The sequence below is a fragment of the Penicillium chrysogenum genome (genome assembly GCF_028827035.1).
Source record: "Penicillium chrysogenum strain IBT 35668 chromosome Unknown utg000005l_segment0_segment0, whole genome shotgun sequence".
NCBI classification, from domain to species: domain Eukaryota; kingdom Fungi; phylum Ascomycota; class Eurotiomycetes; order Eurotiales; family Aspergillaceae; genus Penicillium; species Penicillium chrysogenum.
In genome coordinates, this window is record NW_026622753.1 from 1,344,258 (window position 1) to 1,371,746 (window position 27,489).

At 50.4% G+C, this 27,489-nt stretch overlaps 11 protein-coding genes across 11 annotated transcripts; 5 read left to right on the top strand and 6 right to left on the bottom strand.

Annotated features, from left to right (window-relative positions):
• Positions 1-2,770: 2,770 nt before the first annotated feature.
• Positions 2,771-4,279, top strand: N7489_008920 (uncharacterized protein; the record flags this gene model as incomplete). Its single annotated transcript, XM_056714670.1, has 3 exons — positions 2,771-3,159; positions 3,216-3,952; positions 3,981-4,279. 3 exons carry the CDS (start codon positions 2,771-2,773, stop codon positions 4,277-4,279), a joined length of 1,425 nt encoding a protein of 474 aa, XP_056562292.1.
• Positions 4,280-4,950: 671 nt separating this feature from the next.
• N7489_008921 (Zn(II)2Cys6 transcription factor) lies at positions 4,951-7,718 on the top strand (the record flags this gene model as incomplete). Its single annotated transcript, XM_056714671.1, has 4 exons — positions 4,951-5,315; positions 5,399-5,510; positions 5,563-6,293; positions 6,350-7,718. The coding sequence occupies 4 exons, from the start codon at positions 4,951-4,953 to the stop codon at positions 7,716-7,718; spliced, it is 2,577 nt and encodes an 858-aa protein (XP_056562293.1).
• Positions 7,719-8,464: 746 nt separating this feature from the next.
• Positions 8,465-11,797, bottom strand: N7489_008922 (uncharacterized protein; the record flags this gene model as incomplete). Its single annotated transcript, XM_056714672.1, has 1 exon — positions 8,465-11,797. The coding sequence occupies one exon, from the start codon at positions 11,795-11,797 to the stop codon at positions 8,465-8,467; it is 3,333 nt and encodes a 1,110-aa protein (XP_056562294.1).
• Positions 11,798-13,635: 1,838 nt separating this feature from the next.
• N7489_008923 (uncharacterized protein) lies at positions 13,636-14,277 on the bottom strand (the record flags this gene model as incomplete). Its single annotated transcript, XM_056714673.1, has 2 exons — positions 13,636-14,142; positions 14,206-14,277. 2 exons carry the CDS (start codon positions 14,275-14,277, stop codon positions 13,636-13,638), a joined length of 579 nt encoding a protein of 192 aa, XP_056562295.1.
• A 1,420-nt stretch (positions 14,278-15,697) lies between these two features.
• On the bottom strand, positions 15,698-16,311 carry N7489_008924 (ribonuclease H family protein; the record flags this gene model as incomplete). Its single annotated transcript, XM_056714674.1, has 2 exons — positions 15,698-15,900; positions 15,951-16,311. The coding sequence occupies 2 exons, from the start codon at positions 16,309-16,311 to the stop codon at positions 15,698-15,700; spliced, it is 564 nt and encodes a 187-aa protein (XP_056562296.1).
• Positions 16,312-16,450: 139 nt separating this feature from the next.
• N7489_008925 (reverse transcriptase) lies at positions 16,451-16,951 on the bottom strand (the record flags this gene model as incomplete). Its single annotated transcript, XM_056714675.1, has 2 exons — positions 16,451-16,730; positions 16,908-16,951. 2 exons carry the CDS (start codon positions 16,949-16,951, stop codon positions 16,451-16,453), a joined length of 324 nt encoding a protein of 107 aa, XP_056562297.1.
• A 775-nt stretch (positions 16,952-17,726) lies between these two features.
• Positions 17,727-19,983, bottom strand: N7489_008926 (kinetochore-associated Ndc80 complex subunit NDC80; the record flags this gene model as incomplete). The annotated part of the gene is made up of 3 exons (XM_056714676.1): positions 17,727-19,608; positions 19,680-19,882; positions 19,939-19,983. 3 exons carry the CDS (start codon positions 19,981-19,983, stop codon positions 17,727-17,729), a joined length of 2,130 nt encoding a protein of 709 aa, XP_056562298.1.
• A 377-nt stretch (positions 19,984-20,360) lies between these two features.
• pex14 (putative peroxisomal membrane anchor protein (Pex14)) lies at positions 20,361-21,709 on the top strand (the record flags this gene model as incomplete). Its single annotated transcript, XM_056714677.1, has 4 exons — positions 20,361-20,400; positions 20,529-20,787; positions 20,841-20,925; positions 20,978-21,709. 4 exons carry the CDS (start codon positions 20,361-20,363, stop codon positions 21,707-21,709), a joined length of 1,116 nt encoding a protein of 371 aa, XP_056562299.1.
• Positions 21,710-22,037: 328 nt separating this feature from the next.
• Positions 22,038-23,261, top strand: N7489_008928 (uncharacterized protein; the record flags this gene model as incomplete). The annotated part of the gene is made up of 3 exons (XM_056714678.1): positions 22,038-22,429; positions 22,480-22,775; positions 22,828-23,261. 3 exons carry the CDS (start codon positions 22,038-22,040, stop codon positions 23,259-23,261), a joined length of 1,122 nt encoding a protein of 373 aa, XP_056562300.1.
• Positions 23,262-23,489: 228 nt separating this feature from the next.
• On the top strand, positions 23,490-24,704 carry N7489_008929 (DUF453 domain protein; the record flags this gene model as incomplete). Its single annotated transcript, XM_056714679.1, has 1 exon — positions 23,490-24,704. One exon carries the CDS (start codon positions 23,490-23,492, stop codon positions 24,702-24,704), a length of 1,215 nt encoding a protein of 404 aa, XP_056562301.1.
• Positions 24,705-24,887: 183 nt separating this feature from the next.
• On the bottom strand, positions 24,888-27,407 carry N7489_008930 (uncharacterized protein; the record flags this gene model as incomplete). The annotated part of the gene is made up of 4 exons (XM_056714680.1): positions 24,888-26,166; positions 26,333-26,392; positions 26,442-27,346; positions 27,396-27,407. The coding sequence occupies 4 exons, from the start codon at positions 27,405-27,407 to the stop codon at positions 24,888-24,890; spliced, it is 2,256 nt and encodes a 751-aa protein (XP_056562302.1).
• Positions 27,408-27,489: the final 82 nt, after the last annotated feature.

Sequence of the window (27,489 nt, forward strand, 5' to 3'; positions counted from 1 at the left end):
CAACCCGATTGGGAAAGTCGCGACGGCCTAGAATCCAGTAGAGTGACATACAATATAATATGTGCTGGCCACTCGGCACTTTTTTCTACGGGTGGTATTGGCTGATGATAATATCGATACTGTCCCGCATTGAAAACAGGTTTTGCTAGTAATCTCCATCATTGATTTATATGCAAGGTGCAGATCTTTTGCAGGGGTTATTCCGTGTTTGGATGCATCTGTTCTTTGTTTGATGCAATGGTCCCCGGTGGTTGGTCCTAATGTGGCGGGGAAGTTGGAACCAAGGGTAATGGCTTCAGGTAAGGTTTGGATGTTGATGCATCTGTTACCGAGATGTAATTTCATTGGTAGATCTACTCTGTAGAGTTGGATGTGTTCCGTTTAGATTGAGATACTATATCGGGTATTAACGTTACTAGAGATAACAATCTATACCCATGCAATATATGTTGTAGGATTATTCTCAGTCCAATATATATATTTTGTAGACATACTCTGTAGATAGTAATGTAAACATAAAAGCAGAAGTGGACATTATGTAAAATAGTACCTGCGGCTGTTGGGGTGCGGAGAATTCCCGCGCACCTGCATACTGTACAATGTAGGTACAGTCTGACAAGATTCTCAATATTCTCATCTTAAAGGGATAACCTTGGAATTCAACGTTGTATGCGATCATATAACCCCCCCGCTAAAGCAATTGTTCCCTTCGGCCGGTGTAACAATGGGCTGGCTATTTCCATGGTTGATGGTCCCGATCCCCTGGACCGGAGTGGTCGATGTCATGAAAACGGAGATCACCAGAGAGTAGATGCGACGTATGTCACTCTATACTCTACAATATGCGGAGTACAGAGTATAGATGGCAGGGTTAAATTCAAGGAATGATGTTTCCCTTCATATGAAGTACCGAGACCTACATCATCACACCTAGGCAACAATGCTCGTACCCAGTACTATGTAAACCCCTTGCTGGATGCTAAGTATCCTGAAGGAGATTGGGCTATGATGTACAATATATGATGTACAATATATGATGTACAATATATGATGTACAATATACGGAGTGTACTTTGTACAGAGGATAAACAATAATATCCTCCCGTCCAATCATCATAACACCAAAAAAGTAAAGAGGGTACCTAGGTAAGGAGAAGGATGTCATCATATACACGTAGGGACATACAAACCTACATATAATATTATTTCCCATGCCATCATCACTTTTTGACGGCTACGGCAATTTTGACTTTTTGGGTGTCTAAAATGTTAAACAAAAATCGATAGATCTAAATGAGATAGAAGAAAAATAAGTGTCTCAGCTGCATCATCGGTGGCAAACGTTCCTTTTCTCCCCGAGACGCTAATGTGAGCATCCCTTACTAGCGTCATGTACAATACAATACACCGACTCTGATTGATTGCTGTCCCGTCGATTGGGTCCCTGAGGTCCACTCCGGAGTGGAGCCCAGTGGACTTTAAGTGGTCGCTTCATATCTTTTTTCCTTTTCCTTTTCTTTTTCTGTTTGTAAACGGTTGCGCTAGGGAGCTGTTTTGGGTCTCGGTGTTTCCGACCGGAGGGCTCGGCTTAAGCCTTGTCAACTTTTTTTTTTCCTTTTGGTAAAAGTTATTGGGCTTGTTTACGAGGTTTAATGGATTGGATGTCGTGTGTGTTCATGCTTAGTTAGTATGCACTTGCATATTTACAACATTTGTTCGTATAAATTTATATATTTTGATCTATCAACAGCGGTGTGCCCCTCGGTACCCTAGCAACCAACAAACCAACAGATGACAGATCGAATACATAATCTACCTCCCTAGGTAGGTACCAACTTTGAATGTACATATCCCATGCAGCAGGAAGGTTCCGAGTTTGACCATTATTCGACATCCACTGTGCAACTACCAATCAATGGATCGGTAGGTCTTCTTATTATTCAAAGAATCGGGTTGTGATTAGCGGAATCTTGTATGCGGGATGGAGTAACCACTAGAGTTGCTGGGTAAATGGAGACGCCAAGGTTGACTGGAGCACGAAAATTGGACCTATTCGGGTCATAGAACACATGGCCACGACCCCACCGAAGTCTTCTGGTATGCGCTAAGACCGAAGATAGAATGGAAGAACTATGGATTATCATACTAACGCCTGAAAAGGAATGGGTTGATCTCCACCGCCTAGGGATTGTTCGCTTTTTGCCTGTGCGTGTCGCATGTCGCATGTTCATTCCCGTGTCTTAACATGGCGGTGAGAAAGGAACTGGAAGTATATTTGAGCAAATGTAGGACTATTTACATAGTGCGGAGCACAGAGTACTTGGGTAGTTTCTATAAGAAAGTACGGATAGACATTCCTACGTACATTCTTAAAAGAGTGAGAGGAAAGGAAAAATAAAAACAAGCCCCAGTCCAACCAATCATCGTCACACCAATTCGGGAGGCTGCCAAATTTAAAGGCATAAATACCATACGGTAATTTACATCCTTCAATTTTTTTTTTTTTCCAATTTTCCACTTTTTTCCGCAGATTCCTCAGGCCCCCGTTGGTAATTTGCCATCCAAACAGCTCTTCTTGTCGCATCTTGATGATCCCCCCCGTTTATCCTTCTCATCCCCCTTTCTACTAACATCCCCCATATCTTAGAATCTTTTTTATTATTATTCTTATTATTCTGTTTATTATTATATCCTTTTTGCTGCTTTTTCTATTATATCCTTGTGTCTTACTCTCCTTTGATTCTTGGTCTTTGTTCTCACTTCCCTCGCAATGCCGTACAACACTCGTCGCAAGTCACTATCTCTCCCATCCTTGGGCATTCAGCTGCCAAATTCCACTCGTCGCTCTCCCTCTATCTCAAAAGTGCATACCGACGAGCAACCCACGAAAAAAGTCAAGAGATCGCATGGTTCGACTTCATTATCACCCGAGCCATCCGACCCAAAAACAATTGCGCGCGCTGGCCGACATGGACTATTTGAGATTACGCCCCCTCCCTCGCCTATGGATGGAGTGCCTGCTCCCAAGATCGACACAGAAGGAATTAACGACGATATCGTTGTCGCTGTAATCAATCAACTGGAGAAGACCGGGAATCGCCCTCATCTCGTGAAGGAACTGGCCGCAGTCCTGGTCACACTAAACGTCAATGTCGCAAAGTACGTATCCCTCTCGGGACTTCTTGAAACACAATAACTTACGTGTCCTGTATTAGTTCCGCCAACCCCGCCGCGCTCCTCTCATCGCGGTTAGCCGCCTATATGAAGCGTCCTTGGACGGCCCTCGCGCCGTGTCCTATGGCCAAGGAGCTTATCTTAATTCATCCGCGCAAAGTGTACTACTATCTTACTACGTATCCCCACCAACCCATTCCTGAGACAGACGATCTGGTATCCGCCGTGGGTAGCAAGCACATCACGCCCAGTGTTTCCAGTCTCGAGGATGAGGAAGACGCGATGGTGCGGGAACGTAGCCCCAGTCCCGAAGTGGACTTGTCTTCGCCCGATTTCGAGGAGCATGGTGATTTGAATACCTCCGCCAGCCATGGTTCTTCTGATCACTTCCCCAACGCTAGTAATTTGACGCGTCTCATGAACTCACATCGCGCGGCTTCTCCGCCCCTGGAGGGCGATGAGAAGGAGTTTACACAAACTGCCAGTGCCGTGCGTGAGCGCGCATCCGAGGAAAAAGCCGAGTCGAGCCGTAGCCAGTCCATCCTTTCCGAGAGCCTGAGCGCCTCAGAGGACCGCGATATGAGCATCTCTGAATCTCCTGTGAATGGTGGTTCGATGTCTCCGTCTATGCACGGTGACGGCATGTCTGAAGAAGAGTATAGTGACTACTTCTCGCACATGCCCGCCGACCAAATGGCCCAGGATCTGGACGAGGCTGCCGCAACTGCCCTGTTCGGCACCTCCCCCTCCCCCCTCCCTCACCTCCATCGCATCGTCTGTCTCGTCTGGCACGAGCGCTTTGACAGATGTCGGTGTGGACGGTGAGGAGCTTGCCGGCGCTCCCGTTGCCCCCCAGATCAGCCTTCCCGAAGATCCCGATGCCGCACCTGTTTCGACCCTCAAGCGCTCGCTTGATATGTTGAACAGCGGCCTTCCGGACGTCGATCTGAAGATGTCGGACCTGACGGAATCGCACGAGAGGCTCACCCTTACTCCTCGGCCCGTTTCCTTGAACTCGGAGTCCGTCTTCGAATCCTGGAGAGAGTTGCAAAACCCAGAGATGGTGGAAGTCGATGAGCTCGACGAGATGTTTGGTGAATTCTAAACTATCCTCGACCACCGAGTCCATCTAATCTCGGTTTATGTTCCCTCTCGTTCTTCTCCTTCTCTCCACTCTTGGCTGGGCTGCGACCCGCCATTTTCCCTTTATCTCTATTTACCTCGCTTGTATATGTTCATTGTCTTCTCGGCGCACCCTCTTACCTTTTCCTCGCTAATGCCTATTTTCTCTTGTATATATACATATGTTGTTGTTTTTTTGGTTTACTTACCCTGGATGGGTATATTGGGAGGATATTCACGACTGGAGGAATGGCTTTACCCAAAAGTGTCAAAATAACTAGCGTTTCTTCCCATAAATTCATCATTTGCATCTGAAAAAAGAGAAAAACGTGTTTTTGATTAGTCAGTTGCCCAATCAGCCCTGGAGGAAAGCGGGCAACTTATCATCCGTGGATGGTCCACGGGTCCACCCATGGACCGATTACGCATATTCCGCCACCTGGGCGACTTCAATCCTCACGTTTCTACAATATTTTCACTTCCGAGGTACAAGTTTGTACTGCTATGAATGGGCCTCAAAATCTCCCTTGTACATATATCTCTCGGCCTCACATATGCAGATTCAGCCCTATCATTCGTCGCAACTCTATACCACATAGCGCCGCAGGACCGCAATTGCGAGATTGAGAACTACCACACCGGGCTTCTGCGACAATGACGGTCGAGAAATCGCACCCGCGTACAAACTATGACAACGTCATTCCTCAAAACGGAGCGCCTGCCCAGCAACCAACAGCAGACCTCGCCCCCGCCGGATTCCGCCCTCTCTCCGTCGCAGACGCCCAAAGCCCAAATACACCCCTTAGGTCGAGTAAGACCCTTGCTGCACAAACTAAAGTTGCCATTCCTCGCCAACGGGTCGCAACTGCCCCGCGCTATAATCGACGAGTGCCCCGCGCCTGTGCATCCTGCAGGCAGCGCAAGACGAAATGCAGTGGTGACACCCCGGTTTGTCGCCAATGTCGTGAGCTGAGAGCTACGTGTAACTACCCTGAGGGTTGGGGTGAGAGACTGAAAAAGTACGTGTATCTGTGGCTATACATGCTTTTCTTTTTGGAACAATACTCAATCGTGAGCAAGCTTGCTGACCGACTGATTACAGACAAGTGGAGACTGCCTCGGAGAAAGCGCAAGAATATGAGAATCTCCTGAAGGATTTGAGTGGTTATGTTGACCCCAGTGCCGCGGAGCGGATCAGGAGCTTGCTGGACAAGGTTTGTTCTCCTTTCCGGTATATCGGAGTGGCGCTAACAATCGCGACCACAGCATGGCCCGGACGTGGATTATTCGTCACATAATTCCCAATCTCAATCAATAACCCCTCAGGATGACGTCCCGGAAAACGATGTACCATCCTCGCCTTCGTCTATTGGGTCTCTCGAGGCGATTGATCGAGTAGAAGAGGACATCAATCGATCAGAACATACCAGAGCAACCGGTTATATGGGGAAGAACTCGGAAATTACCTGGATGCAACGGCTCCATAGAGAGGCAGAACAACGTGCCAAAGGTCTTCCGGGGAGTCTGGAGCCTGGCCAGGATCCAAAGACTGATAATGCAGTATCTCTGCATGCGGTCAATTATCATCTTGATGACCTGGATATTTCTGTGCCCGGACCGGTACAGCTGTATGCCATGCCTCCTCGAGAGGTGGCAGATCATATGTTCGAGGCTTATTTGACGACCGTGCATCCGTTCTACCCCATCATCAACAAGCCTCTTTTCTCGGCACAGTACCGGACATTTTTCGACAGCGCTGCCCGACCCGGTGACAAGTGGCTTGCTATATTGAACATGATATTCGCAATTGGGGCTAAACATGGCCATCTCATCGACGCACCATGGCGTGGGAACGAGAAGGACCATTTGGTATATCTAACCAGGGCTAGGATCCTTAGTATGAACGGCGATGTCCTGTTCAGCCATCCCGATCTCCAGCAAGTCCAGGTGGAGGGCTTGATTGCCTTCTACCTTCTCGCTTCTGATCAAATCAACCGGTGAGTTCAAGCACCTCCTCTTATCTAAATTGAGCGGGCAATAACACCTAAAATAGGGCGTGGAGAATATCAGCTTTGGCAGTGCGGTCTGCAATCACACTTGGCATCAACATGAAAAGCAGCAGTCCGGCTACCCCCGATATTTCGAAAGAAGCCCGTTACCGAGTCTGGTGGTGTCTGTATACGTTTGAGCACATGCTTGGAATAATGACTGGGCGCCCAACTTGTATCCAGGACGGGGTGTCCACCTCGCCTTTCCCGCTTCCGTTTGAAGAAGAACAGCTACAAGAGCCCACCGCCTTCGAAGTACTCACAGACACTACATTACGAGACGAACGGATCAACAACGTCATGGCAAGTGCATGTATTAGACAAATGCCGCTCCACCCGGCAAATGGCAAAGATGGCAGTCACCACACTCGAGCACGAGACACCAAATGGCTCAAAAGCCTGCCTGTCAACGACGGGCTCTTTTATCTCTACTATTGCGACTTGGCAGTCGTCGCGCAAGAAATTGTCAACAAAGTCTATTCAGTGGACTGCGTGATGGTGCCATGGGCAGAGATCGAGAGCCGGATTGGTGAACTCAAGTCCCGTACCGAGACGTGGAAATCCAACATTCCAACCGGGCTTGACTTCACAGACAAGGAAGATAAAGGACCGGATATCCTTCGCTGCAAACTGAGCTTAGCGTTGCATTACTACAGTGCGCGGATCACGCTCGGCCGTCCCTGTCTCTGCCGGCGTGACGCGCGCCAAAAGGGCACGAACCCTTCCTTCAGTCACGAAATGGCAGTAGTGACCCTGGAGTCTGCACGGTGTATGCTGGATCTGATTCCTGATGAACCGGATGCTCTCCAGCTGTACCGGATTGCTCCGTGGTGGTGTATCCTACACTATCTCATGCAAGCGGCGACCGTTCTCCTCCTCGAGCTGTCCTTCGGCACTGTCCACATGCCAGAAGAAGAAAAGAACTTCATCATCTTGTCTAAGAAGGCAGTCCGCTGGCTTTTCGCAATGTCCGAGCAGAGCATCGCCTCCCGACGCGCCTGGCAGCTCTGCGACCTCAGCCTCCGCAAACTGGCCCAGGGCATGAAGTACGACGTCAGCGACATGCCTTCCTACCCGTACACCCCAGAGCCTAGAAGCAGTATCGGTTCGGAACCGGCACACGGACAGCCCATGTCTCACGCTGCTACTGCTGGCGATTACTGGGCCCCTCTACAAGAAGATCTCCCGGTGTCTGCTCCGGATGCACCGCCCGCTGAAGACCACTACACCTACCCGAACGTAACGATCGCGGATCTGATGAGCTCGTTGACCGCCGAGGCCCAGGATTCGTACTTCCCCTATGATCCTATCACCGGGGAGTTTATGCGTTCTTTCTTCCCTCATTCCAATGAGGATGAGAACTGGGAATGTTGAATGCAATTACCACCCATACTTATGAATGCCTTGTATACGAGAACAACATGCACGGACACGACAAAAGCATGCAAGTCTTTTTTATTCACCATCCTATTCTTTTCGGCTGGTATTCCCAATCATTGCTCTCCAGGGCTTTACCAGTTATCATATCCCGTCTCTATATGCAACCTCTGCTTCCTAACAATATACCTAAGGACCCTATTTTATCTATTCCTACCACTACCTTTTCATCTCTCGCTCTCTTCTCATACCCGTGTTTTACTATTTCCATATCCATTAATGCGTATGTGGTGTGATGCTATTTCTCTTCCTCCCCCGATCTTATGAACCTTTTCCCCTTTGATCCACCACGAATATCTCTGCATTACACATGCTTATAATGGCCCACCGATATAGCAATACCTGGGTGCCTCGATCAGGAGCTGGACTCACAAGGGGCTTTGGGCGTTAGGATTGGTTTCTAGTTGGCATTGGGGCGTTTATCGGCGTTGAATCAGTTGAATCATAACGCTAGGACTTCTGATACCAAATTCATCATGTTTGTCTGCAGCATATTCCTCTTAAGTGCAGTAAGCAGTGTAGAACGAAAAACCAATCCGAAGAACCGTCCTGTCTCAATTACACGACCTTCTAAGGTCCAGGGAGTAATTTTTGAAGAAGAATAGTATATACATTCGAGAATATTTTTTACTTTGAAAATAAAAATACATACAAGACAGGACCCAGGAGAGCTCTCCCACATCCTAGATCTTGGGATTATCGTACGGCCACTTCGGCTCCTCCGACAGCAGTTCCGGCTTCGGCAAAGTCTCCGCTAATTCCTTCGGCCAGTGAGATCTCATGAAAGGATCGGACCTGTTGTACTTGATCCGCATCCTAACAGGCCTGCGTGTAGGCGAAGAAAAGACCTTTCGGAGCTGCATGCGGCGCATGTGGCCAGGGATCTCGATGTCGACTTGGTCTTCGGGGAGACCGAATTTGAGGAAGGTTTCGAGACAGAAGTCGAGAATGGACTCGAGCTCTGTTTGTGGCATTTTGCCAGTTTTTAATTGGTAGGGGTATTCCTTGCGGGAGATGGAGGGTGTATATGGAGCGGTGGGGTCGTAGACGAAGGAGGTAGAGGAGGAAGAGGTGGTGTTGAATTGGGGTATACTGGGGCTGGGGCTATGCGGTTGTTCATCTGTTGTTCGTTGCACGCATGCTGCATATTCCCGGACGGCACTTCGTGCGAGGATGCGGACGGTGTTGAGGTCTGCTATCGTGGCTTTGCTCCGGACATGGTTGACATAATCTGGATCCCATCCCGGGGAACCGTGTGAATTGGCCCGCTCATCGCTGAACAACAGCCGGGCAACACCGCCTGGAGACTGGAGCTGGCGCTTGGGAGACACCCAGTCGACACATACTTTGTCCCAGAGCTGCTTGCCGACGATAGCGCCCTGCGTTTCCACGACGGCAGCGAAGATCTCGTGGAAGGTGGTTGGGGGGATCAAAGTGGCTTTGTGGTGCCCGGAGATTTCCTTAGGTGCCTCCACTTGTTTGAGGATGTCCGGTAGAGGACCTGGGATGGCGGAGAGTACGCGGTGCATCCGAGAGAGTGTTCGAAGCTGGAAGTTCCTGACTCTCTCCCGAGTATGTTTAGCATGCCATTCGCCGCGGAAAAGGCGGAGCAAGATGTTGGTGGCCTGATTCAGGTCTTCTGTATCTGCCTGAGTCAAGGTGCCGGTAGATGTCTTATGTTTGACGGTGGCATCGAGCCGAATTACTGCACTTGCCAGGGCGCCGATATTGATGTAACCCCAGGATTTAGCCCTGTGCTCGGTTAGGAAGTTGAGCATCAGCACCACGCGGTTCCAATCTTTCCGTGCAATGCTGAAGTTGATCAACGATTTAATGGTGTTCACAGAAAGAGGGACCGCAAGCGACGCGATGACACGCTCCCCGAGCTCGACATTAGAAGTGGCGCTTGAAAATCGAAGAATAGATGGCGCCAAGGCCTGGTTGCTATATGCGCTTTGAGGGATGGGAGGGCCATCAATGTCATTGTCCAGGAGTAGTTGATGGCCGAAGTCAAATGCGTGGGTTGTTGTCGCCACGTCAAGGAGATTAGCAAAAGTTGCGCATGACAACTGCGGGATAGACGATTGAGAAATATCTTGAGGTTCGAAAGATTTGAAATCGAACAGCAAGGAAGCTTCTTCATCACTGGCTTTGCTCATCCGTTCAAAGAACTTTTGGATGTGCTGTGCCTTGCTTGCATCGGCAATGTTTTGAAGCCAAGCATATTCGTGAAAAAGGCGTCCGCTTTGCTTGTCCCGAGCATAATAATTGAGATTAAACTCGATCAGGCCAGTCATAGCGGCAGATTCATCATAGAACTGCGCCCGCGTTTTCCCATCCAAGGCTTGTGCCAGGCTCAACTCGTTCCCTTCCCATGGAGGAACAACATTGTTCTGGGACCTTAGGAGATCCTCGAAGGAAACAGGATCCGAGGACGGTTTTAAACAGCCCGATGCTAATATCCGTACAATGTGCCAATTGGTGAATCTGTTCGTTGGCCGAAGCTCCTCACGGCCGGAAACGGGAGGATCAATAAGTTTAGTCAGAGGGGCTGATAGATTGGTGAGATCCTCAGGAAGATATCCACGATCCCCCATTCCGACATAGGCCTTGTTCGCCAAGCCGTTCCGTAGCGATGCAACCACCTCAGAGCTGATAGTTCGGAATCCAAGTCCATTGAATGGTGCTTTTTCCTGGCCCCTGAGTGTCGGGGACTTCTCGATTTGGCCTGGCCGACGCCAGGATTGCTCCGTACTGACATTGGTTTTTTGTACTATATTAAGATCTTTTATTAGAGGCGCCCAACTCTCAGCCTTCCATTCGCTAAGCCGGGTCATTTGATGCACGAGTAGTGTGCCTGTTTTGCAAAACCCATGCTCCACACAACACCATAGAATGAGCTCAAGCCAGATCTCCGGGCCCAGCTCTCGAATTCCCGGTGTGTAAGGGATGAAAGGTGACTGCTCTCCTGCATCAGCGGCCGCAGCGGCCACCGCTGTTTCATGCTCATGCCACGCCGCGTCGGACAAAACGCTCATTATGGAATTGGACAAAAAATGGAGCCCTGGCGGACGGAACACAATCTGGCTGGCATCTGGTTTCGGATATTGATAAACTCTGTCAGAGATCATGCCTGCATGGTGTAACCGGGCAAGGGTTCGGTATACACAGGACATCGCATGCTTTGAATCATCTGACCGACTGCGTGCAGCATACAAAACGAGAGAGCCGAGGTTCGCGAGTACTTCAGCCAAAATTCTCTCTCCGAAGAATCTCGGTGCGGGCTCCACCGTCAGAGTATCAAGAGAAATGTTATCTGATGAGCGAGGTTCCAGACGAGACCATTTCCAAGGGGACGCAGATTTTGTGCCTCCCGTCAGCTTGCTGAGGGAGATCTCTGAGGTGAGGGGGCACGCCAAGTCGGATGTTGACTCATCTGCGCGACGCACGCGAAACGGTCTGTTCCAATCAAGCCCAGCCGAAGGGTGCTTAGGAGGCATATGAGGAGCTAGCAACTCATAGGTGTCTATCATGCTGTCTAAAAGAGCCTGCACATTAGACCACTCATGGTGCGCAAATCCGAGATGCGCAAGGAGTTGAAATTCAAAATGTATCCTTCCATCCCATAGGCATCCCAGTAGAGCATGGGTCCGATCAAGCTCATGTTCGGATTCGCGGAGTGGTCGAAGCCGCCTAGGCTGTCCTGCAGGTTGGGCGACGTCTGGTGGTTTGGCAACTTTTGGTGGAATACAATCCCTCAGCACTGGCATCCATTCGTCAATATGCCTCTTCTGGTCATGCCTGAGGCGAGGGTGTTTGATTAAATTGTATCGACGTAGAAAAAGAACTTCGTCTGGGAAATTAATCTCTCTTTGGTCATTGCGAGTTTTCCGGGTAAACTGAGTCCAAGTCGGCCGGGAGAAAGGAGACGCGGATCGATATGGGAGGAAACGGAGACGTGAAGCAGCTGGCCTGCGACCGAATGGCAGGATGCCGGGGCGCAAGCACCTGCTCATGGTACCGCAACGAGGCTCGAAGGCGGGTGTATAGGTTTCGCAATCTCGATGGGTACGGGATTGGCGTGATACATGTCGATTCTCACAGGTACATAGCGGGATATTTGCGATATTCAGTTGAACCCCGTAACAAGGGCAAATGAAGACCAAAAGTGAGGGAGATGGTAAATGTTGTTTCGAGAATTTTGGAGATCAGGAACTGCTGAGTCAGCGCCAAGCTATGAGCCAATCGGAGGCCACAGAATGCGGAGTTCCTTTATCTAGGTATACCTCCAATGTATGTCTATCGAGGGATTGACTTCTAGGGTATTCTTATATTCTTATTTGAATCTATTAATATGTATGATAAGTACATTGCCTGCTCAGGGAGCTTTGAGTTACGCGATATATGAGGTCCGAGCACTGAGGGTTCTACGGCGACTGTTACAGATAGGGCTATCTAGGCTCATTAAGAACGCCATTACTATCAGCATCTACCCACATCCTTACTGGTCGAGATCTTTATCCACTTTGCGTTAACACACCTCTGTACGGAGTAGTGTAGGGCAAAACAACAACGTACCGTGAACAGAAATTACCTATTTAGAAGAGCCTACTCCGTACAGCTTCAAGACCATGACTTGTTGTCCACCTTTGCCTCGGTCCAACGATCCCAGTGATACCATACTGCCTGCTTCGGGATTGACAACGATGTTCATCTCATATAGGTCATTGGGAATTAGGTAATGGACACGCTGGAGCAAAGATCATTAGAAGTTCTTTGCGGAGCTTTGAGATAACCTCGGTGAAACGCGAAGGGGATTGCTATAAAAGTACATCAAGCATATCTTGGGATCTACCAAAGAGTGCTCGGAAAGATGAGAGAGATTCTGTTAGTCTATCCACCTATGAATCAGTAAAGAATGTAGAAAGATTAGCCAGTCCCACGGAATGCTAGCACCGAAAATACCCCACAAATTCCGACATGGCAGATTCATGCCACGAAGCGCAATGAAGTTTTGTCATAGGGGTTTTTGTCCGTGACATGGACAGCAATGGAAGGCGACGATCCGGTAAAACTTCATGAATCCTCCGTACAAGCAGACACACCGTTGCCATATATCTCCCGAGCAACCTCCGAAGTTCTGATGTCCGAATGGAGAGAGTTAGAGACACGAAAATCCATACCAGAAGTGAACCGGCTTCGCAGCTCCGCCAACAATCCCAACGGCAGTTTGTCCGAATTCCTCCCGCCTGACGATGCAGCTAGCAATAAATGTGAGAGATTTTGTCTTCGGGCGAATAACAAGACATCTTAGGAACAAGGATTTGCTAGGGGAAAGTATAAAAGAACAGATGTGGAAGGTAAAACAGGGGTACTAACTAAGGGGCCTCCGGTGGGGGCTTAGTTTAGTCTTAACTAACCATAAATAGCCTAAAATAAGCAATTGATTATAGGAAACTGCAGGTGAGATGACCATGGCCTGCTATACCATTATTTTCGGCCGTAGGACCATAATTGGATCATATAGCGGTTTTCAACTGATGCCTCAACTCCCTACTGTAATTTCAAATGCGGAAGGGGAAACGAAATTTGGTGTGAACGTCGGGCTAAAGACACTGTTTCCTGAGATGCGCATATCAGATCCTTTGGGGTTAGGTGGGGATGGCTATATCTTGCAAGTCTAATACTATTATGGATGCTACGTGTTCACCAATTTACTCTATCACTCTACATGAAACCCGGGGAAAATCTCCAAATAGCAACAACTCTTCTCTATAGCTGATCCAGCAGCCACGGAAAACACAGTAATGATTTATCTCACATTTCACACTAGCGAAGCTGCAAAGTGCAGAATCTAAAACAACATCTGACGAGCGTGACGACGAGCGAAGCCTCCCTGCTCACCAGCGGCAGTCGGGGCCGGGATAGGGAAAAAGGTGAATGAACCACTGGAGGAGGGGATACCGGTAGACGAAGGGGATCCACAGGGGACGCCGGTAGACGAAGGGAACCCAGAAGGCGAGCCGCTAGGAGTGCCAGTAGGAGTGCAGGAAGGAGTGCCGCTAGGAGCGCTGGTGGTGAAGCCGGCGGGCGGGAATCCCTGAACGTGTCCTGCGTGCCCGGGTCCCTTAATACCAGGTCCGTGACCAGGTGCTCGGCGGGCAAAGGAGAATCCAGTAGGCCACGGGATAGGCCATTCAGTAGGCCATCCGGTGGGCCATCCAGTTGGGGTTCCAGATGGTGTCACCGATGGAGTGGCAGAGGGAGTTCCAGATGGGGTTCCAGATGGGGTTCCAGTAGGAGTTCCGGATGGGAATCCACTAGGAGAACCGGTAGGAGTAGCAGCCAAGGCGTTGGCGCGCTAGGGAGACAATGTCAGCAAAGAACGGGATCTATAATGATTCATTCTGATGTGGATACTCACAGGCAGCTTCCAGGCCGCGGCAGACGGGGCCATGAATAGGGCAGCAACGCCAAAGGCAGCGGTGAACTTCATACTGAAGCGTTGAGTTGTTGGATACTTTAAGAGTGGAAATGGGAAATGAATGGATGCTAGAGGTAGCAATGGAAAGTAAGACCTGAAGCTTTTGAAAAGAACGAAGGTGCACAGCACTGGTAGTAAAAAAAATTTGCTCGAGGATAGGAAGTTCTAGCTAGTTATATACCCCTTGGGTTTCATTGTTGGGAGTCAAAATCCGTCAAAAGGCCGCCAAAAGACCGAAACACATTGTGTTCCGTGAGAGGAGACAGATCTGCAGGGGAGCCAGTCTCATGCCGTGGCGAAGGAATTTGAGCAGAAGGGATCTTCATGGATGGGAAAATAGCCCTATCACCCGGAGAATAACATATTGCAGTGGAACCAGGAACTCCGGTACAGATAGACGGGATGGCCGTATACTGTGCGGAGCAAATTGTTTCAGACAAAAACCAGGCGGATAAAACGGGCGAATGACAGTTCTCCACCTTGTTCTGCACATCGCTCCTGTCGATCACTCATGTATCTGACGGAGGAGGTGTGCCTTGCCTACATGGAGATTGGCGGAGCCCTAAAGGCGGCATCCCGCGCCAAGGCTGTCTAGAAGATACACCTGGACAACATTCTGTATTATTGTAGGATTTTAGGAATATAACTTGTGGGATATATTTTGCCCCGGAGTAGAATGATTTCGTTTATGATCATCATTGCTGTAAATAGGTGTGGTGTACGGAGTAAATATGACCAGGCATAAGATCCTTACATTGTACGGAGTATGCCTTTTTCAGTCTAGAATATATTCTATACTTCGTATAGATAGCTTTTTATGGAACACTCTATAGCAATCTACATTGTGGGGGCCATATCGCCTAATCCTTTCGATAAGCAAGAACCATTTACATTATAATAGATCTATTAAAGTCTTACTTGCCAGCCACTTTCGAAGAACGACCACACGGTAATCATGCCATGCAGTAGCCAAAGCTTACATGGAAAACGACGCGAATGCAATTGGGAGAGTTAATCACGCCTACGTATATGTGCAGTCATAATGTAACATCGTATTTCTATCATAGAAATCTTACATGTGAAAATCGCCAGGGTTTGGAGGATCTGCTCCAGACTCCGCTGCCATTGTATCCTATATCACTTTATCGACATGGGTATAATGCAACATCAGTAAAAGATCGACGAGTAGACAACTTGCACCATGAGATATTCCACCGGATACTGGGACGAATTCGAGCCAATCCGGTTTCATTTGACAATACAATGTTGAGGGTGCGAAAATCCCAGTACTCGGGGTACCAGCCGGACAGATTTCAATCAATAAGATATATTTTTTTGGCTGCAGATCTCCATGGGTAAAGACAGTTCTGTGGTTGTTAAGGGTCCGATTGACCATTTCTCGCAATAACCGGATGTAATGCGGTGATTGTGTTTAGCCCAGTCTCTCTAGTATTCCATGCTTCATCTGTTCCTGATCCTTGAATATGCCGGAAATAATCGGGTTGTTACCTGGCCTCGAGAGAACACCGTTGATGTAAGGCGTACTATCGAAGTTTCCAAAGTAATCCGGTGGTATTGTTAGTAGTTCATTAATCATTTCTTTGACCCGTTCACTGACCGTCGTCTTCTCGGCTGCTGTGAGTGATAGTAGTTTTTTGCAAGTCCCAGGGACAAAACCCATATACATCTTTTCTGGGTCTCTGGATCGACAAAGTTGGAACTTTTGGGGATCCAGTGGATACAGATGCGCCAGGCCGCCAGTCGTAGGTTTTCTATCTGGATGGCGATGTTGCAGAGAATCTGCTGCCCGGAGCTGCGTCGGGGGTGGGCACATGCCTGGATGGCGGCCTGGTTGTCCGTGAAGATGGTCATCCTGCGGGCGGGGGCTCTCGAAGTAGCGGCGAGCTCTTTCACCAGGTCATCTTTAATATGGCTGAGTGCGAGCAGGATACCCTGTATTTCAGCCGCGTACACGGTATCCTGGCCGTTGAGCCTGGCAGTTGCGTTCCCTTTGGATATGACTGCCGAAGCACGCTCCCTATACATACCACGCGGAGTAGGGGAATAAGATCTAAGGGAGTAGGACTGCTGTCTATATACGGCGGAGGTGTAGGGTCGAGACGCCCCACGTCATCCCCGCGATTGATCGTAGCGCGGCAATCAATTATACGGCCTTCTTACGGCACTACGCGATTTGGCTTTCTCCCGTGAGGTGTTCATCTAGCATGACGCCCAGGTATTTTAGCGACGAGGTGGGCCGGACTTGAAGGGTGATGCTCTCGCCCGATGGCGGTCGATCTACTCTTCGAGCTCCCCAGCCTTTCTTCCACATGTATATCAGTCCATACTTGGCGGGTGCGAAGCGTGATGCGTGGCGACTGGCCCAGTCATCTGCAACTTGGTGCAGTCTCTCCAGGATGGCAGTTTGTGAAAGAGAGTAGGGGAGGGGACGAGATAGGACGGGACTTCATATTGATTAATTCGAGAATCAAAGAGCTGTCAATGAATACATATAAGAAGCTATTGACCACGTGCAAGTAGGAATCCACCCATTATCTATACCGCACCTCATTTCTACAGAAATGAGGATTGTGAAGATTTCTTGCGAAATAACGTAATGACACAATCGACTGACAAAATACCTATCTTGCATGCTTTCAAATTCAACCTCATGGGCCATCGCCATTGTATCGGGCGATACGGAGTACTGAAAGCAAAGCTAACGTTGGAAGAGGGCCCGAGTTACATGTATTTGGGCGGGGTCATCCCAGAAGGGCAAACAATATCTGATTGGCAAGACGGAAAATAGTGGGCCTTTCGTCAGATATATTTCCTAGTTTTTTATTGGTGGAGATGGTGCATAAGCCCACAAGCGTATCTTGGCGTTCCTTAGCCGTGGGCTAGTACGAAAGAAGACACCAATATCAGATTGGCTAGACACGAGTAAGCGGACCCTCTTGGGGGTAATCAACCATGAAGTTCGCGCCGTGGGTCACTAGTTAAGCATCAGTCATTCTACACGTGACTGAACTGAGCATGATCACTGATCTGAGTCCGTGCTGACATCTACTCAGTGAGCCTGAGCCTGAGCACCATCATAAAAGGGGCGGCAGATCTAGCGGCCCCTTTGGAGAACCCGCAGCGTCCATGAACTTGTGGGAATCATATCTTCCTACCTAGGTAGGCCCGGGCATTGAATCTCCAAGCGATGTTCCCACCCCTGAAGGATAATCTATCTCTCCAGGAAACCATGGTTACGTTCCCTAATGGTTTTCATTGGAATAAGTAGAAGCTCCCAGGATGCGGGTGAAGATCCGCGGCGCCTGGTGTCTACAAAAAGGAAAGACAATAAAATAAAACAATATGTGCATTGCGCGTCCTGAACTGATCCGGGGGTATTGTACATGAAACCAACACAATTGAAATTGAACACCAAATCGTCAAATCGTGACAAAATAACTTCAAAGCTCTTCTTCAAGAACCCCTTCACCTCCAAGCTCTTGCTCCACTTCGTCGACAACAAAGCTCTCGTAGTCCTCAAGACCTTTTTGAACATGTACCTTGAAGCGAATCACGTCATTAAGCATTGTTTCGACGTTAGTGTGCAACTCTTCCCGGAGGGAATTTGCCCGAAGCGTCAGTTGTTCGTATTCGATATTGGTGTTCATCTCGCGCTGCTCCATCAACTGTACACTGTCACTGAGCGTAGCGCGCATCTTCGCCAACTCTTTCTCCATCTTCTCAATTTGGGCATCCGAGGCAAGCTTCTGAGTAGTCGTGATTTCCTTTGTTCGTTCAAACTCTTCCTCTGCTGCCCGGCGGCGATGCTCCAGGGCTTCGACTTCGCTTCTTTTCTCATCCATCGCCTCTTTGATATTATCCAGTAGATTACGACGCTCAAGGTCGTCATCGATCCCTTGCTTCCGTCGTTCATTGATCTCTTTCCGGAGTGATTGCAGGCTGTTTCGGACAGAGCCCCGTAGATCCAAACTGAGCAAATGTGCCGGGTGGTAGCCAGTGAAAGGCTCCGCCAGTAGGCGATCACCCTCGGGAGAAATTCGGCTGGGAGGGCCACCAATCTGGCTCGCGGAGAAATTGCTCTCATTAATATTCAGACGAAGCTCATAGTCCTGGCCCTTGGCGTTCTCGGCACCCGCGGGAATCAAGCTAGTCTGGTATCCAAGAGTATTGTAAGCTTTCACAATCTGTTCCAGATCTTCCAGTTTCTGGCTAGTTTCCGCTTCCTTCTCCATGACACGGGCATGGGCCTCTTCGAGGCGAGCCACGGTATCTTCGAGATTCTTCTGCAGACGTTCTCGCTCCGAGTTCATGCGGTCGATATCCTGGATAGTGATGCCTTGGCGGTCAACACTTGCCTGGAGATCGGAACGCTCAGCTTCAGTGGCCTGGAGATCGGTATCGGTTTTTTGGATCTCCGCGTCGAGGAATTTGATGCGAGTCTCGTATTTTTCAATTTTGCCTTTGACGTTCTGGTTATAATCCTCAAATTTCCTCTTGTCGTCCTCCAAGATGCGGAAGTGTTTATCCAACTTGGCGATGTCGGGAGCACTCTTCTCCACTTCTTCGATCTGGTCGCGAAGAGCCCGGTTTTCCGCCTCTAGTGCCTCCATTTCCTGTACGTACCGCTCATTGCCAAGAGCGAATTCTCGCGACATGTTTTCAACGTGAGGAATCAACCGCTTCTCTGCGGTGTCATCATCCTCGTCTTCACCACCCTGCAACCAATCGTGGTAGGCCTGAGTGAGGAAGCGGAAAATAATACGATCACCGGAGACATCCACACCCGCCTCAGCGCAGGCATCATCATACTCGCCGGACTGATAGCGATCCATCATTTGTGCCAACTGCATCAACCAATGGAGCATCCCGAGGAAGGTCGACCAGTTCTGGCCGCCAACGGCTGCGATTTGTGACTTCGTAATGCCTTTCTCATACGGGTATCTTAGTTGTTTCAGGATTGGCGGTACTTCGGAGTCCATTGATTTTTGGAATTTGTATCCTGGATCGATCCGATGATAGAGCCACTGGAAGATAAAGTTGAAATCCTTTTGGGTCGGTGAGCGAAGAGTGTTCTGCCCCAATGAATGTTTCATTTCCAACTCGAACCCATGAATAGTCAAATACTCCAACAGTTCCTGGCCAATCCGTGCCTGAAAAGATCGGTCCCTGAGAGGGCGCGGGTCTCTGGGAACACCGGCCACGGTGGGAACTTGGGTGAAGAACGATTGATGTCCCATCGGCCCCCTCCCGTGGATGGTCGCGAAAATACGCTGCTTCTGCGCTGCGGGTTTTGAGGAGGCGCAGGATTGGAGGAAAGAGACCCTGGCGCGAAGCTCTGTCGACTGGCACTGGGGCCATTGAACATGTTACTCGACACTGATCGGCGAACAGACGAAAGACCGGCATCAGCGCCATATGGTCCACCAATTGACATGCGGGTAAAGTTAGGCTGCTGCGGGCGACCAGTGGAGCCCATCAAGGAAGTGCGGTGGTTCTGAGAGCTGTACGGGGCGTTTTGAAATCCGATCGAGCTTGCGCGCTTCAATGCCGACTGGGGTTGGGGGATGGCGGAGAAATTCTGCACACTCCCGAGAGTCTTGATCGCAATATAAATTAGCCTTAAGTCTTGCGCTAGATAGGAGGGATCTATACTTCTCGGGGGCGCTTAATACTGAAAAGCCCAGTATCTTGCGACATGGTGATACACAAGCCGCAAAGGCGGCAATAGGTAAGGCGATTCTTTTGGCAACTGAATTTTGGATATGGTTGGGCCTTGACCAAAAAAAATCCAACGTCCAAGTGGGTTGCACCACAAAATCCAAGAGGAGGGGTTCGATCTGTTGTTTGGCAGGCACGAGGCGGTTGATGTAAACAAATGCGTGCCACTTTCAAATGAGGTAGGCGGTGTGGAACCATAGGAAAAACAGTTTCGCCGGTAATCACGAGACTCCCGGTCTGGGGAAGTCTTGGCGTTGGGGCGAGTTCCGAGGTCCAAATGGCGATTGCCGATGTGAGCGCATCTCTCTCCCTGATTCATCTCTCCTCCACTTCCCTGGTAGTCGACATCAATCATAATGGCTCCACGTGAGGAGCTGATTGCTTCAGCTGTAAGTTGTCTATTGAGACATTAATGTCTATTATCATCCGCTTTCGGGGCTATCGCTAACTCATGTGTCACTAGGTTACCTGTATGGACTACGAGGCACGCAACTTGATGTGTGGTGATCGCTGACTTTATCTAGTCCTCCAGGACCCATCGGTCGCATCCTCGCCCATTGAAAAGAGGGTTTCATTCCTCCAATCCAAGAACTTGACTCAAGAGGAAGTGGACATTGCCTTATCGCGAGTGGGCGAAGACCCGTCAGCCGCGGCCGCAGCTACAGCTACAGCTTCAGCATCCCCAGCCCCTAGCTACTCTTCACAGCCAGTTCCTTACCGGCAACCACAGCCGCCTCAAGGATATGGCTATCCTCCATATAATCAATGGCAGCCGCCTCCTGAGTACGTTTAACTATCAATCGTGGCATCGTGCTAGAGACTAATCGCATGAAAAGGCCACCCAAGAGAGATTGGCGTGACTGGTTTATTATGGCAACAGTGATGGGTGGAGTTGGTTATGGGTTGTATACCGTCACAAAGGTATCTAGTTGCCCCTCCTTCCAAAACTAATGGCGCTGATCAATCCATCCAGCGTTATATCGCACCTCTGATCGCCCCACCGACCCCTCCTCAGCTGGAGCAAGATAAAGAAAACATCGATGAGCAGTTCTCACGTGCTTTTACTCTGATCGAACAACTATCGACCGACACTGCTGCATTGAAGACCGCCGAGGAAGCCCGTACTGAGCGCTTGGATGGGGCTCTCAAGGACGTGGAGAATCTTGTTGCTGATCTCAAGAACTCATCCCGCCGAAGAGATGACGAGACTCGTCGCATTAGCGACGAGGTGAAGTCATTGAAGGATGCCATTCCCAAGGCCCTCGAAGGTGCCCGGGAAGGCAATGAGAATCGACTGAAGGAGCTCGGAACTGAGCTCAAGAGCTTGAAGACCTTGCTGGGCAACCGACTTGGTGGTAGCGGAGCTAGCCCTGTTGCTGGCAGGACCGTTGGATCTTCTCCCATCCCCAGTACTCCTCGCCCGGCACCGGAAGAGACTCCCGCCACTCCTGCTCCTCCTGCGGCCACCAACAGTTTGGCTGCTACTGTGACACCAGCTGAACAGGAGCCGACTCAAGCTGCTGCCCCAGCGAGCACAAGCCAGAGCCCCAACCCACTGTCGCAGCTTGGTCGGTCTGCCTCCATCCCGGCATGGCAAATGGCCGCGGCCAACCGGTCTAAGGCCAATTCGCAGTCGAGCACACCTGCGACACCTGCTGAAAACACCGCTAGCCCGAGCGTGGAGCAGAGCGCTCCTGTCAGCTAAGTTGAACTGGGTTTGCTGAATTATTAACCGTTGTATACCTCTTCGCCTAGATGTATTTATCACAATGAAGGTCGTTTCTTGGATGAATAATTGCTTCGTAATATAGCAGTATTTCTTTCTGTATAAATTGATTATCGGAAACAAGATAATTAAGTAAGAACAATATTAGATGAAGAATGTGTTGGAATCGTTAGAATCGAAAACCGGGGGCCAATCTGGGAATCGGATGGCTGAACTGATAAGCCGACCTCAGTGCTGACTTTATCACCCCCAGAAGACAAATTCCTCCGGACTTTCCAGAACCGTTCAACGACAGTAACCAGCCAAAATGCCTTCGCCAACTCGCTCATCGCACCGAGCTCTGTCTCCCTCTGCTCCAAGCTCAAGCCGCCATCACCGCAGTCGCCACAGCCATTCCCACCGGCACCGGCACCGAGAGAGCTCGCGGTCACGCTCTCCGCACCAATCAGACAGACACAGATCAGACCGTCACCATCGCCGTGCCGAAGACAAAGACCGCGGACACCACGGGCGGCGACACAGAGATGCTCCAGCGAAACCGATCGTGCTCCCTTTCCAAGCGCGCGAGCTCTCAGGGCGCGACCTGAAGGTTTACGAGCCCATGTTTGGCATGTACTTGGATATTCAAAAAGGGAAATACATTGAAGACTTGAGTGAAGATGAGGTGAGAGGGCGGTGGAAGAGCTTTACGCAGAAATGGTAGGTCTGAGGGTGTTCTCTTCTTGGCCCGATAATTACTGACATTGCAGGAACCGTGGAGAGCTCGCGGAGGGATGGTATGATCCCGCTACGCTCGCCAAGGCACGCAAGAGTGCAGAAGAAGAACCAGCGGCTGGCCCGAGAGGTGGACGCGAATCGCCTGATTATACGCAAGGCCAGCGAGCGGCTGATGAAGCTCGACAAGATCCACCAGTAGGCGATGACGATGAGGATGAGGATGACGAGTACGGGCCTACTCTGCCACAAGCTGGCTCCAGGAAAGGCGGCCCACACCCACAAGCGGGCCCTGCAATCCCAACTATGCAAGATCTTGAGCTAAAAAGAGGTACGCTTTTCTACTTCCCCCAAATATGGCCAGAATGCTGACTTCCCACCAGAATCGGCTATTGAAGATGCCATCGCTGCCCGCGGCGAGTCCCGCGATCAGTATCGCGCCGAAATACGTGCGCATAAATCTGCATTGCGCCATCTCGAAGACGAGGTTGCGCCGCGGGCTGAGGCGGGCACACGGGAGAGACAGCTCGAGAAACGGCGAGAAGCTGCTGCGAGCAATCGTGCATTCGCGGATGCGCGCGGTGGTTCGCCCGAAGCCGCTCGGGATGAAGATTTACTGGGCGGGGACAATGAGCTTTCTGCCTTGAAACGGGAAAAGGAGAAAGACCAACGTAAGAAGAACGAGCGTGAGATCCGGAGGGAGGAAATTCTTCGTGCACGTACAGCGGAGCGCGAAGAACGAGCGCAGGCATATCGACAGAAGGAGCAGGAGACTATGAGCTTCTTGCAAGCCCTGGCGAAGCAGCGATTCGGCTGAAAATTAAAAAGGTCGTGTCCACGCGCCCTCTCACTTGAATACGCTTGTGTGTTCTACTTATACCCATAGAACAATAATGTAAAAATGATCTACACCTCTATACATTGCTTTCCCAGTCGGCCCATCCGCTCCATCGGAACGATCCGACACCGCTATCGGAGTGACTCCGAGGTATTTGGACCAAACATGATCTCCCTTAAACAATGGCCAGGTTACTGTAAACCCAGCATGTTCAAACAAATGTCTCGCCTACCATGCCGGTCAACATTGGCCCCACTAGCACGCGGTAGCCGGCGATATATCCAGTCCAAAAAGCAACACTCCCTACCAGCAGCATACTACCGCGGCGGCACCTCCCGCGCAGTCTTCTTCAAGCAGGAAGACCTGCCCCCGAACAGAGAAGACTGGGCCCCCATATTCCGCAGTGTAATCGGAAGTCCAGATCCCCATGGCCGACAACTGGATGGATTAGGGGGTGGACTATCCAGCCTCTCGAAGGTCTGCGTCGTAGGCGCATCGACGCACGATGAAGCCGACGTGGATTACACCTTCATCTCCCTCGGAATCAAGAACACCGACGTCGACTATTCCAGTAATTGCGGGAATATGAGTGCTGCCGTCGGCCCCTTCGCCGTCGATGCACACGTGTTCCCGCTACAAAACCCCAGCCCGGATTCGACCTCGGTACGCATCCACAACACCAACACCGGAAAAATCATCCATTCGTCCTTCCCCGTTGTCGACGGCGAAGCTGCCGCCAGCGGTGACTTCGCCATAGACGGTGTTGCTGGTACAGCTGCCCGCGTCCAACTGGACTTTATCAAACCCGCCGGCTCCGTCACAGGTAAACTCCTGCCTACCGGTAATGTCGTCGACATCTTTGACGGAATCAGGGCTACGTGCATCGACGCCGGTAACCCCTGTGTCTTTGTACAGGCGGTTGATCTCGCCGTGAGCGGGAATCTGACTCCTGATGAGATCACTGCTCATCCGGATTTGCTGCCGCGCTTGGACTCCATTCGTCGGCAGGCGGGCGTTAAAATGGGCATTGCGGATGAGGCCGCGGCGGTGCCTGGTAGTGTGCCGAAGATTTGTGTCGTGGCTGCCCCTTCTATGACTGATTCCAGGGATATCGAACAGAGACAGACGTCTGCTGATGTTGATCTTTTGGCTCGTGCGCTTTCTGTTGGACAGCCGCATAGGGCGGTCCCGATTACTGTCGCTTTGGCTCTTGCTGCTGCTGCTCGTGTACCGCAGAGTACGGTGGCTGGCGTTGTGGATGAGGATCCTGTCGATGGTGCTGGCATTACTATTGGTCATGCCAGTGGGAATCTGCTGGTTGGTGCCAATTTCGACGTAGATGGAGCGTTGACTTCTGCCACGGTCTTCCGCACAGCGCGTCGTTTGTTTGAGGGACGTATTTACTGGAAGAATGATACCTGAACGAGAGAATGGTATATTAATTGTACGATATAGTTGGCAAGAAGACTATGTAGATAACTAGATAGGCCAAGGGCCACGAAGAGAAGGGAAAAGACCTGATTATATGAGATATCCAAATCACAACTTTTATTCTTGTACATCACAAGTGGTATATCTACATCATCATCTATTCTAACCCCGGCTTTAAGCATGTCTTCCGAGATCAATATCAGCAACAAGTTTCATATCATCAGTACCAGCCCCGTCGCCCAGACCAAAGAACGGCTTGACAGCAACATCAACAACCTCCTCGAACAAGCGGCCAACAACAGCCTCCTTCAGATCCTCGCCAGTCTGCGCGAAATCCGGGTACGCATTGAGCTCCAGCAGCCATACATCCCCATTAGCGTCAACGAGGAAATCAACACCAAACAGCTCAAACGCATTAGGCAGAGTCTGGAAATGAATCATCATACCCCGGGCCGCAGCCTCAAACACCTCACCCGTCACCGAGCAGATCTGCCCAAAGATCTTCTCCTTCCAGTCTGCACTGAGACCGGGGACGTGATGGTCGAGGTCCCAGAAGCGGCGCACACTGCCTTCGTTCGAGCTGCCGCCTTCCTGGAAACAGGTGTTAGTCAGATGGCGTGCGAGGTCGGCGACGTCGTCTTCTTCGTGCGGAGGGCAGTAGGCCTTAGCAGCAAAGAGCGCGAGCATCTCCTTGAAAACGTAGACTTTCAGTGAGCCCGATGCGAGAACGTAGGTGCGAATGTGGAATTTGCGGTTTGAGGATGATGGAAGGAGGAGGGGAGGGTCGATGTAGGGCTGTGCGAGGAAGTGGCGGAGCTGTGAAGTGACGATGCCTGTGTCTAGGGCGGTGCTGACGTCGCCTTCGGCGTCGTCCGCGTTTGTCTCGGATCCGCTCTCGTCGTCAGAGTCTTCTTCCCACTCCTCGAAAATCTCGCGTAGCTGGTCTTCGCTGTTGAAGATGCGGATTCCCTGGCCTCGGTCACTCATGCCGGGCTTGAGGATCCACCATTCTTTTTCGGAGTCGGGGCGCTCTTCGTTCTTGGCTAGGCTCTCGTTCAGCTCGTATGCTTCTAGCAGGGCGTCGTCGAGGAATTCGGCGTAGTCGAGTTCGAAGTCGAAGGCGGGCTTGAAGTGGTGCCGCAGGACGCTATCTGGGTGTTTTGAGATCCAATTGGCCACTGTGTTTGAGAGATAGTGCTTGCGAATCAAAGCTTTCCGGATGATATATGCGCTGGAAAGAGACGTCGAGGGTCTGGACATGATATGATCGAAGTCGAGGCGCTCATATTCGCGGTACTGGAAAAGCGGCGCAGAAGAGTCCGGTAGTTCGGACACAGAAGACACACGCTTGGAGGCACTTCCCAGGCGACGATTTAATGCCCGATCAACCATTCCTTGCACGTAGGAGTCATCGCAGTCGACGAGGGAGTACAACGAAGGCTGATTGGCCGATCTACAAAGTCTCCGTCTATCAGAAACGATACTTGAAGAAAAGCAAACCAAAGGGGAGGGGACATGGTATCTAACAGCTAAGCCAGATATCTAAAATGCATGCAACATGTAGATTTCGGATAGAACCCTCCATACCATGTCCCCATCGCGTCCAAGTCTTCACTCACAGCTTAATCTCCCCTGAGATACCCGGCGCGAGCATGAAATTGGCCTTAAGAGGCGTGACACTGTAAAAGTCAGTCGCTGTTCAGAAGTAAAAGAGGGCATTGGACAAACCTGGTCATTTGCTCCTTAACTGTCCAGCCATCATTGCCAGGCTCACTTTCCTCCACGCTTCGGTAAACGTCCTGGAAACTCGGCGCCCACTTGAAATGTTTGTGCTGGATCCGGGGTCCACTGGATGACTTCTCGCTGTTACCGACAGTCTGATCCGGCTTCTTTCCTGCCACCTCGCCTTCGTTGCGAAGCTGCTTTTCTTGCAAATCAGGGTCGTCTGCAGATGTGGGGTCGACGGCCTGGAAACAACTCCCAGATGTCCACGTATTCTGCAGCATATTGGTGTATAGAACCTTATTCTCGCTGACGCCGGGTTCGAGGGGAACATTGACGCTATAGAGGTGCACCCCGTCTGCCCAGTTTGCGCAAAGATGCTCAATCAACTTGACTGAATGGCCCGCGGCCTCTGCGATAATAACAGGGTCGTGGTTTCGAGAGCTAAAAGCATATGACAGAGCAATTGAGCGCTTGCCGCAGCAAGCACCTTCCATCGCCGCGCCAATGGTTCCACTGGACAATGCGAACAGTGCGGTTGTGTTGCGACCATAGTTTGGACCGGAGACAATAACATCGATAGGACCACGTTCTTTGAAATAGTGATATAGACCGATCTGGACACAGCTCGCGGGAGTCGAGTCGATCAGAACCCATTCGTCGCCTTCGTCGGGTTCACCATCACTTCCCCGAGGCAGCCGGTGTATTGTCCCATCTTCTTGGTGGAGCGTGCCAGGCCGGAAGTAGGTAGGTTTGACGGATGCGCCTACGATGTGCGCTTTACCGATCCATGATCGCTGCTGGTGCGGGAGAATGACCGAAACTGTGTGGCCGGCGGACTGGAGCGAGTGGACGAGCGAATGCACGTACGGCGATGACTGGTTCGACGGAGGGCCGTCGTCGTTGGTGACCTAAATGGAGATGAGCCTCCAAATTGATGTAAGAACTATATGTACTTACCAGGATATGCATTTGGGGCCGGAGTTGGTTGAGATGTGAAGAATGGAGGGGAAGAAAGTTCCCCCCGCTTTTGTCGCAAATCGGCCCAGATGAT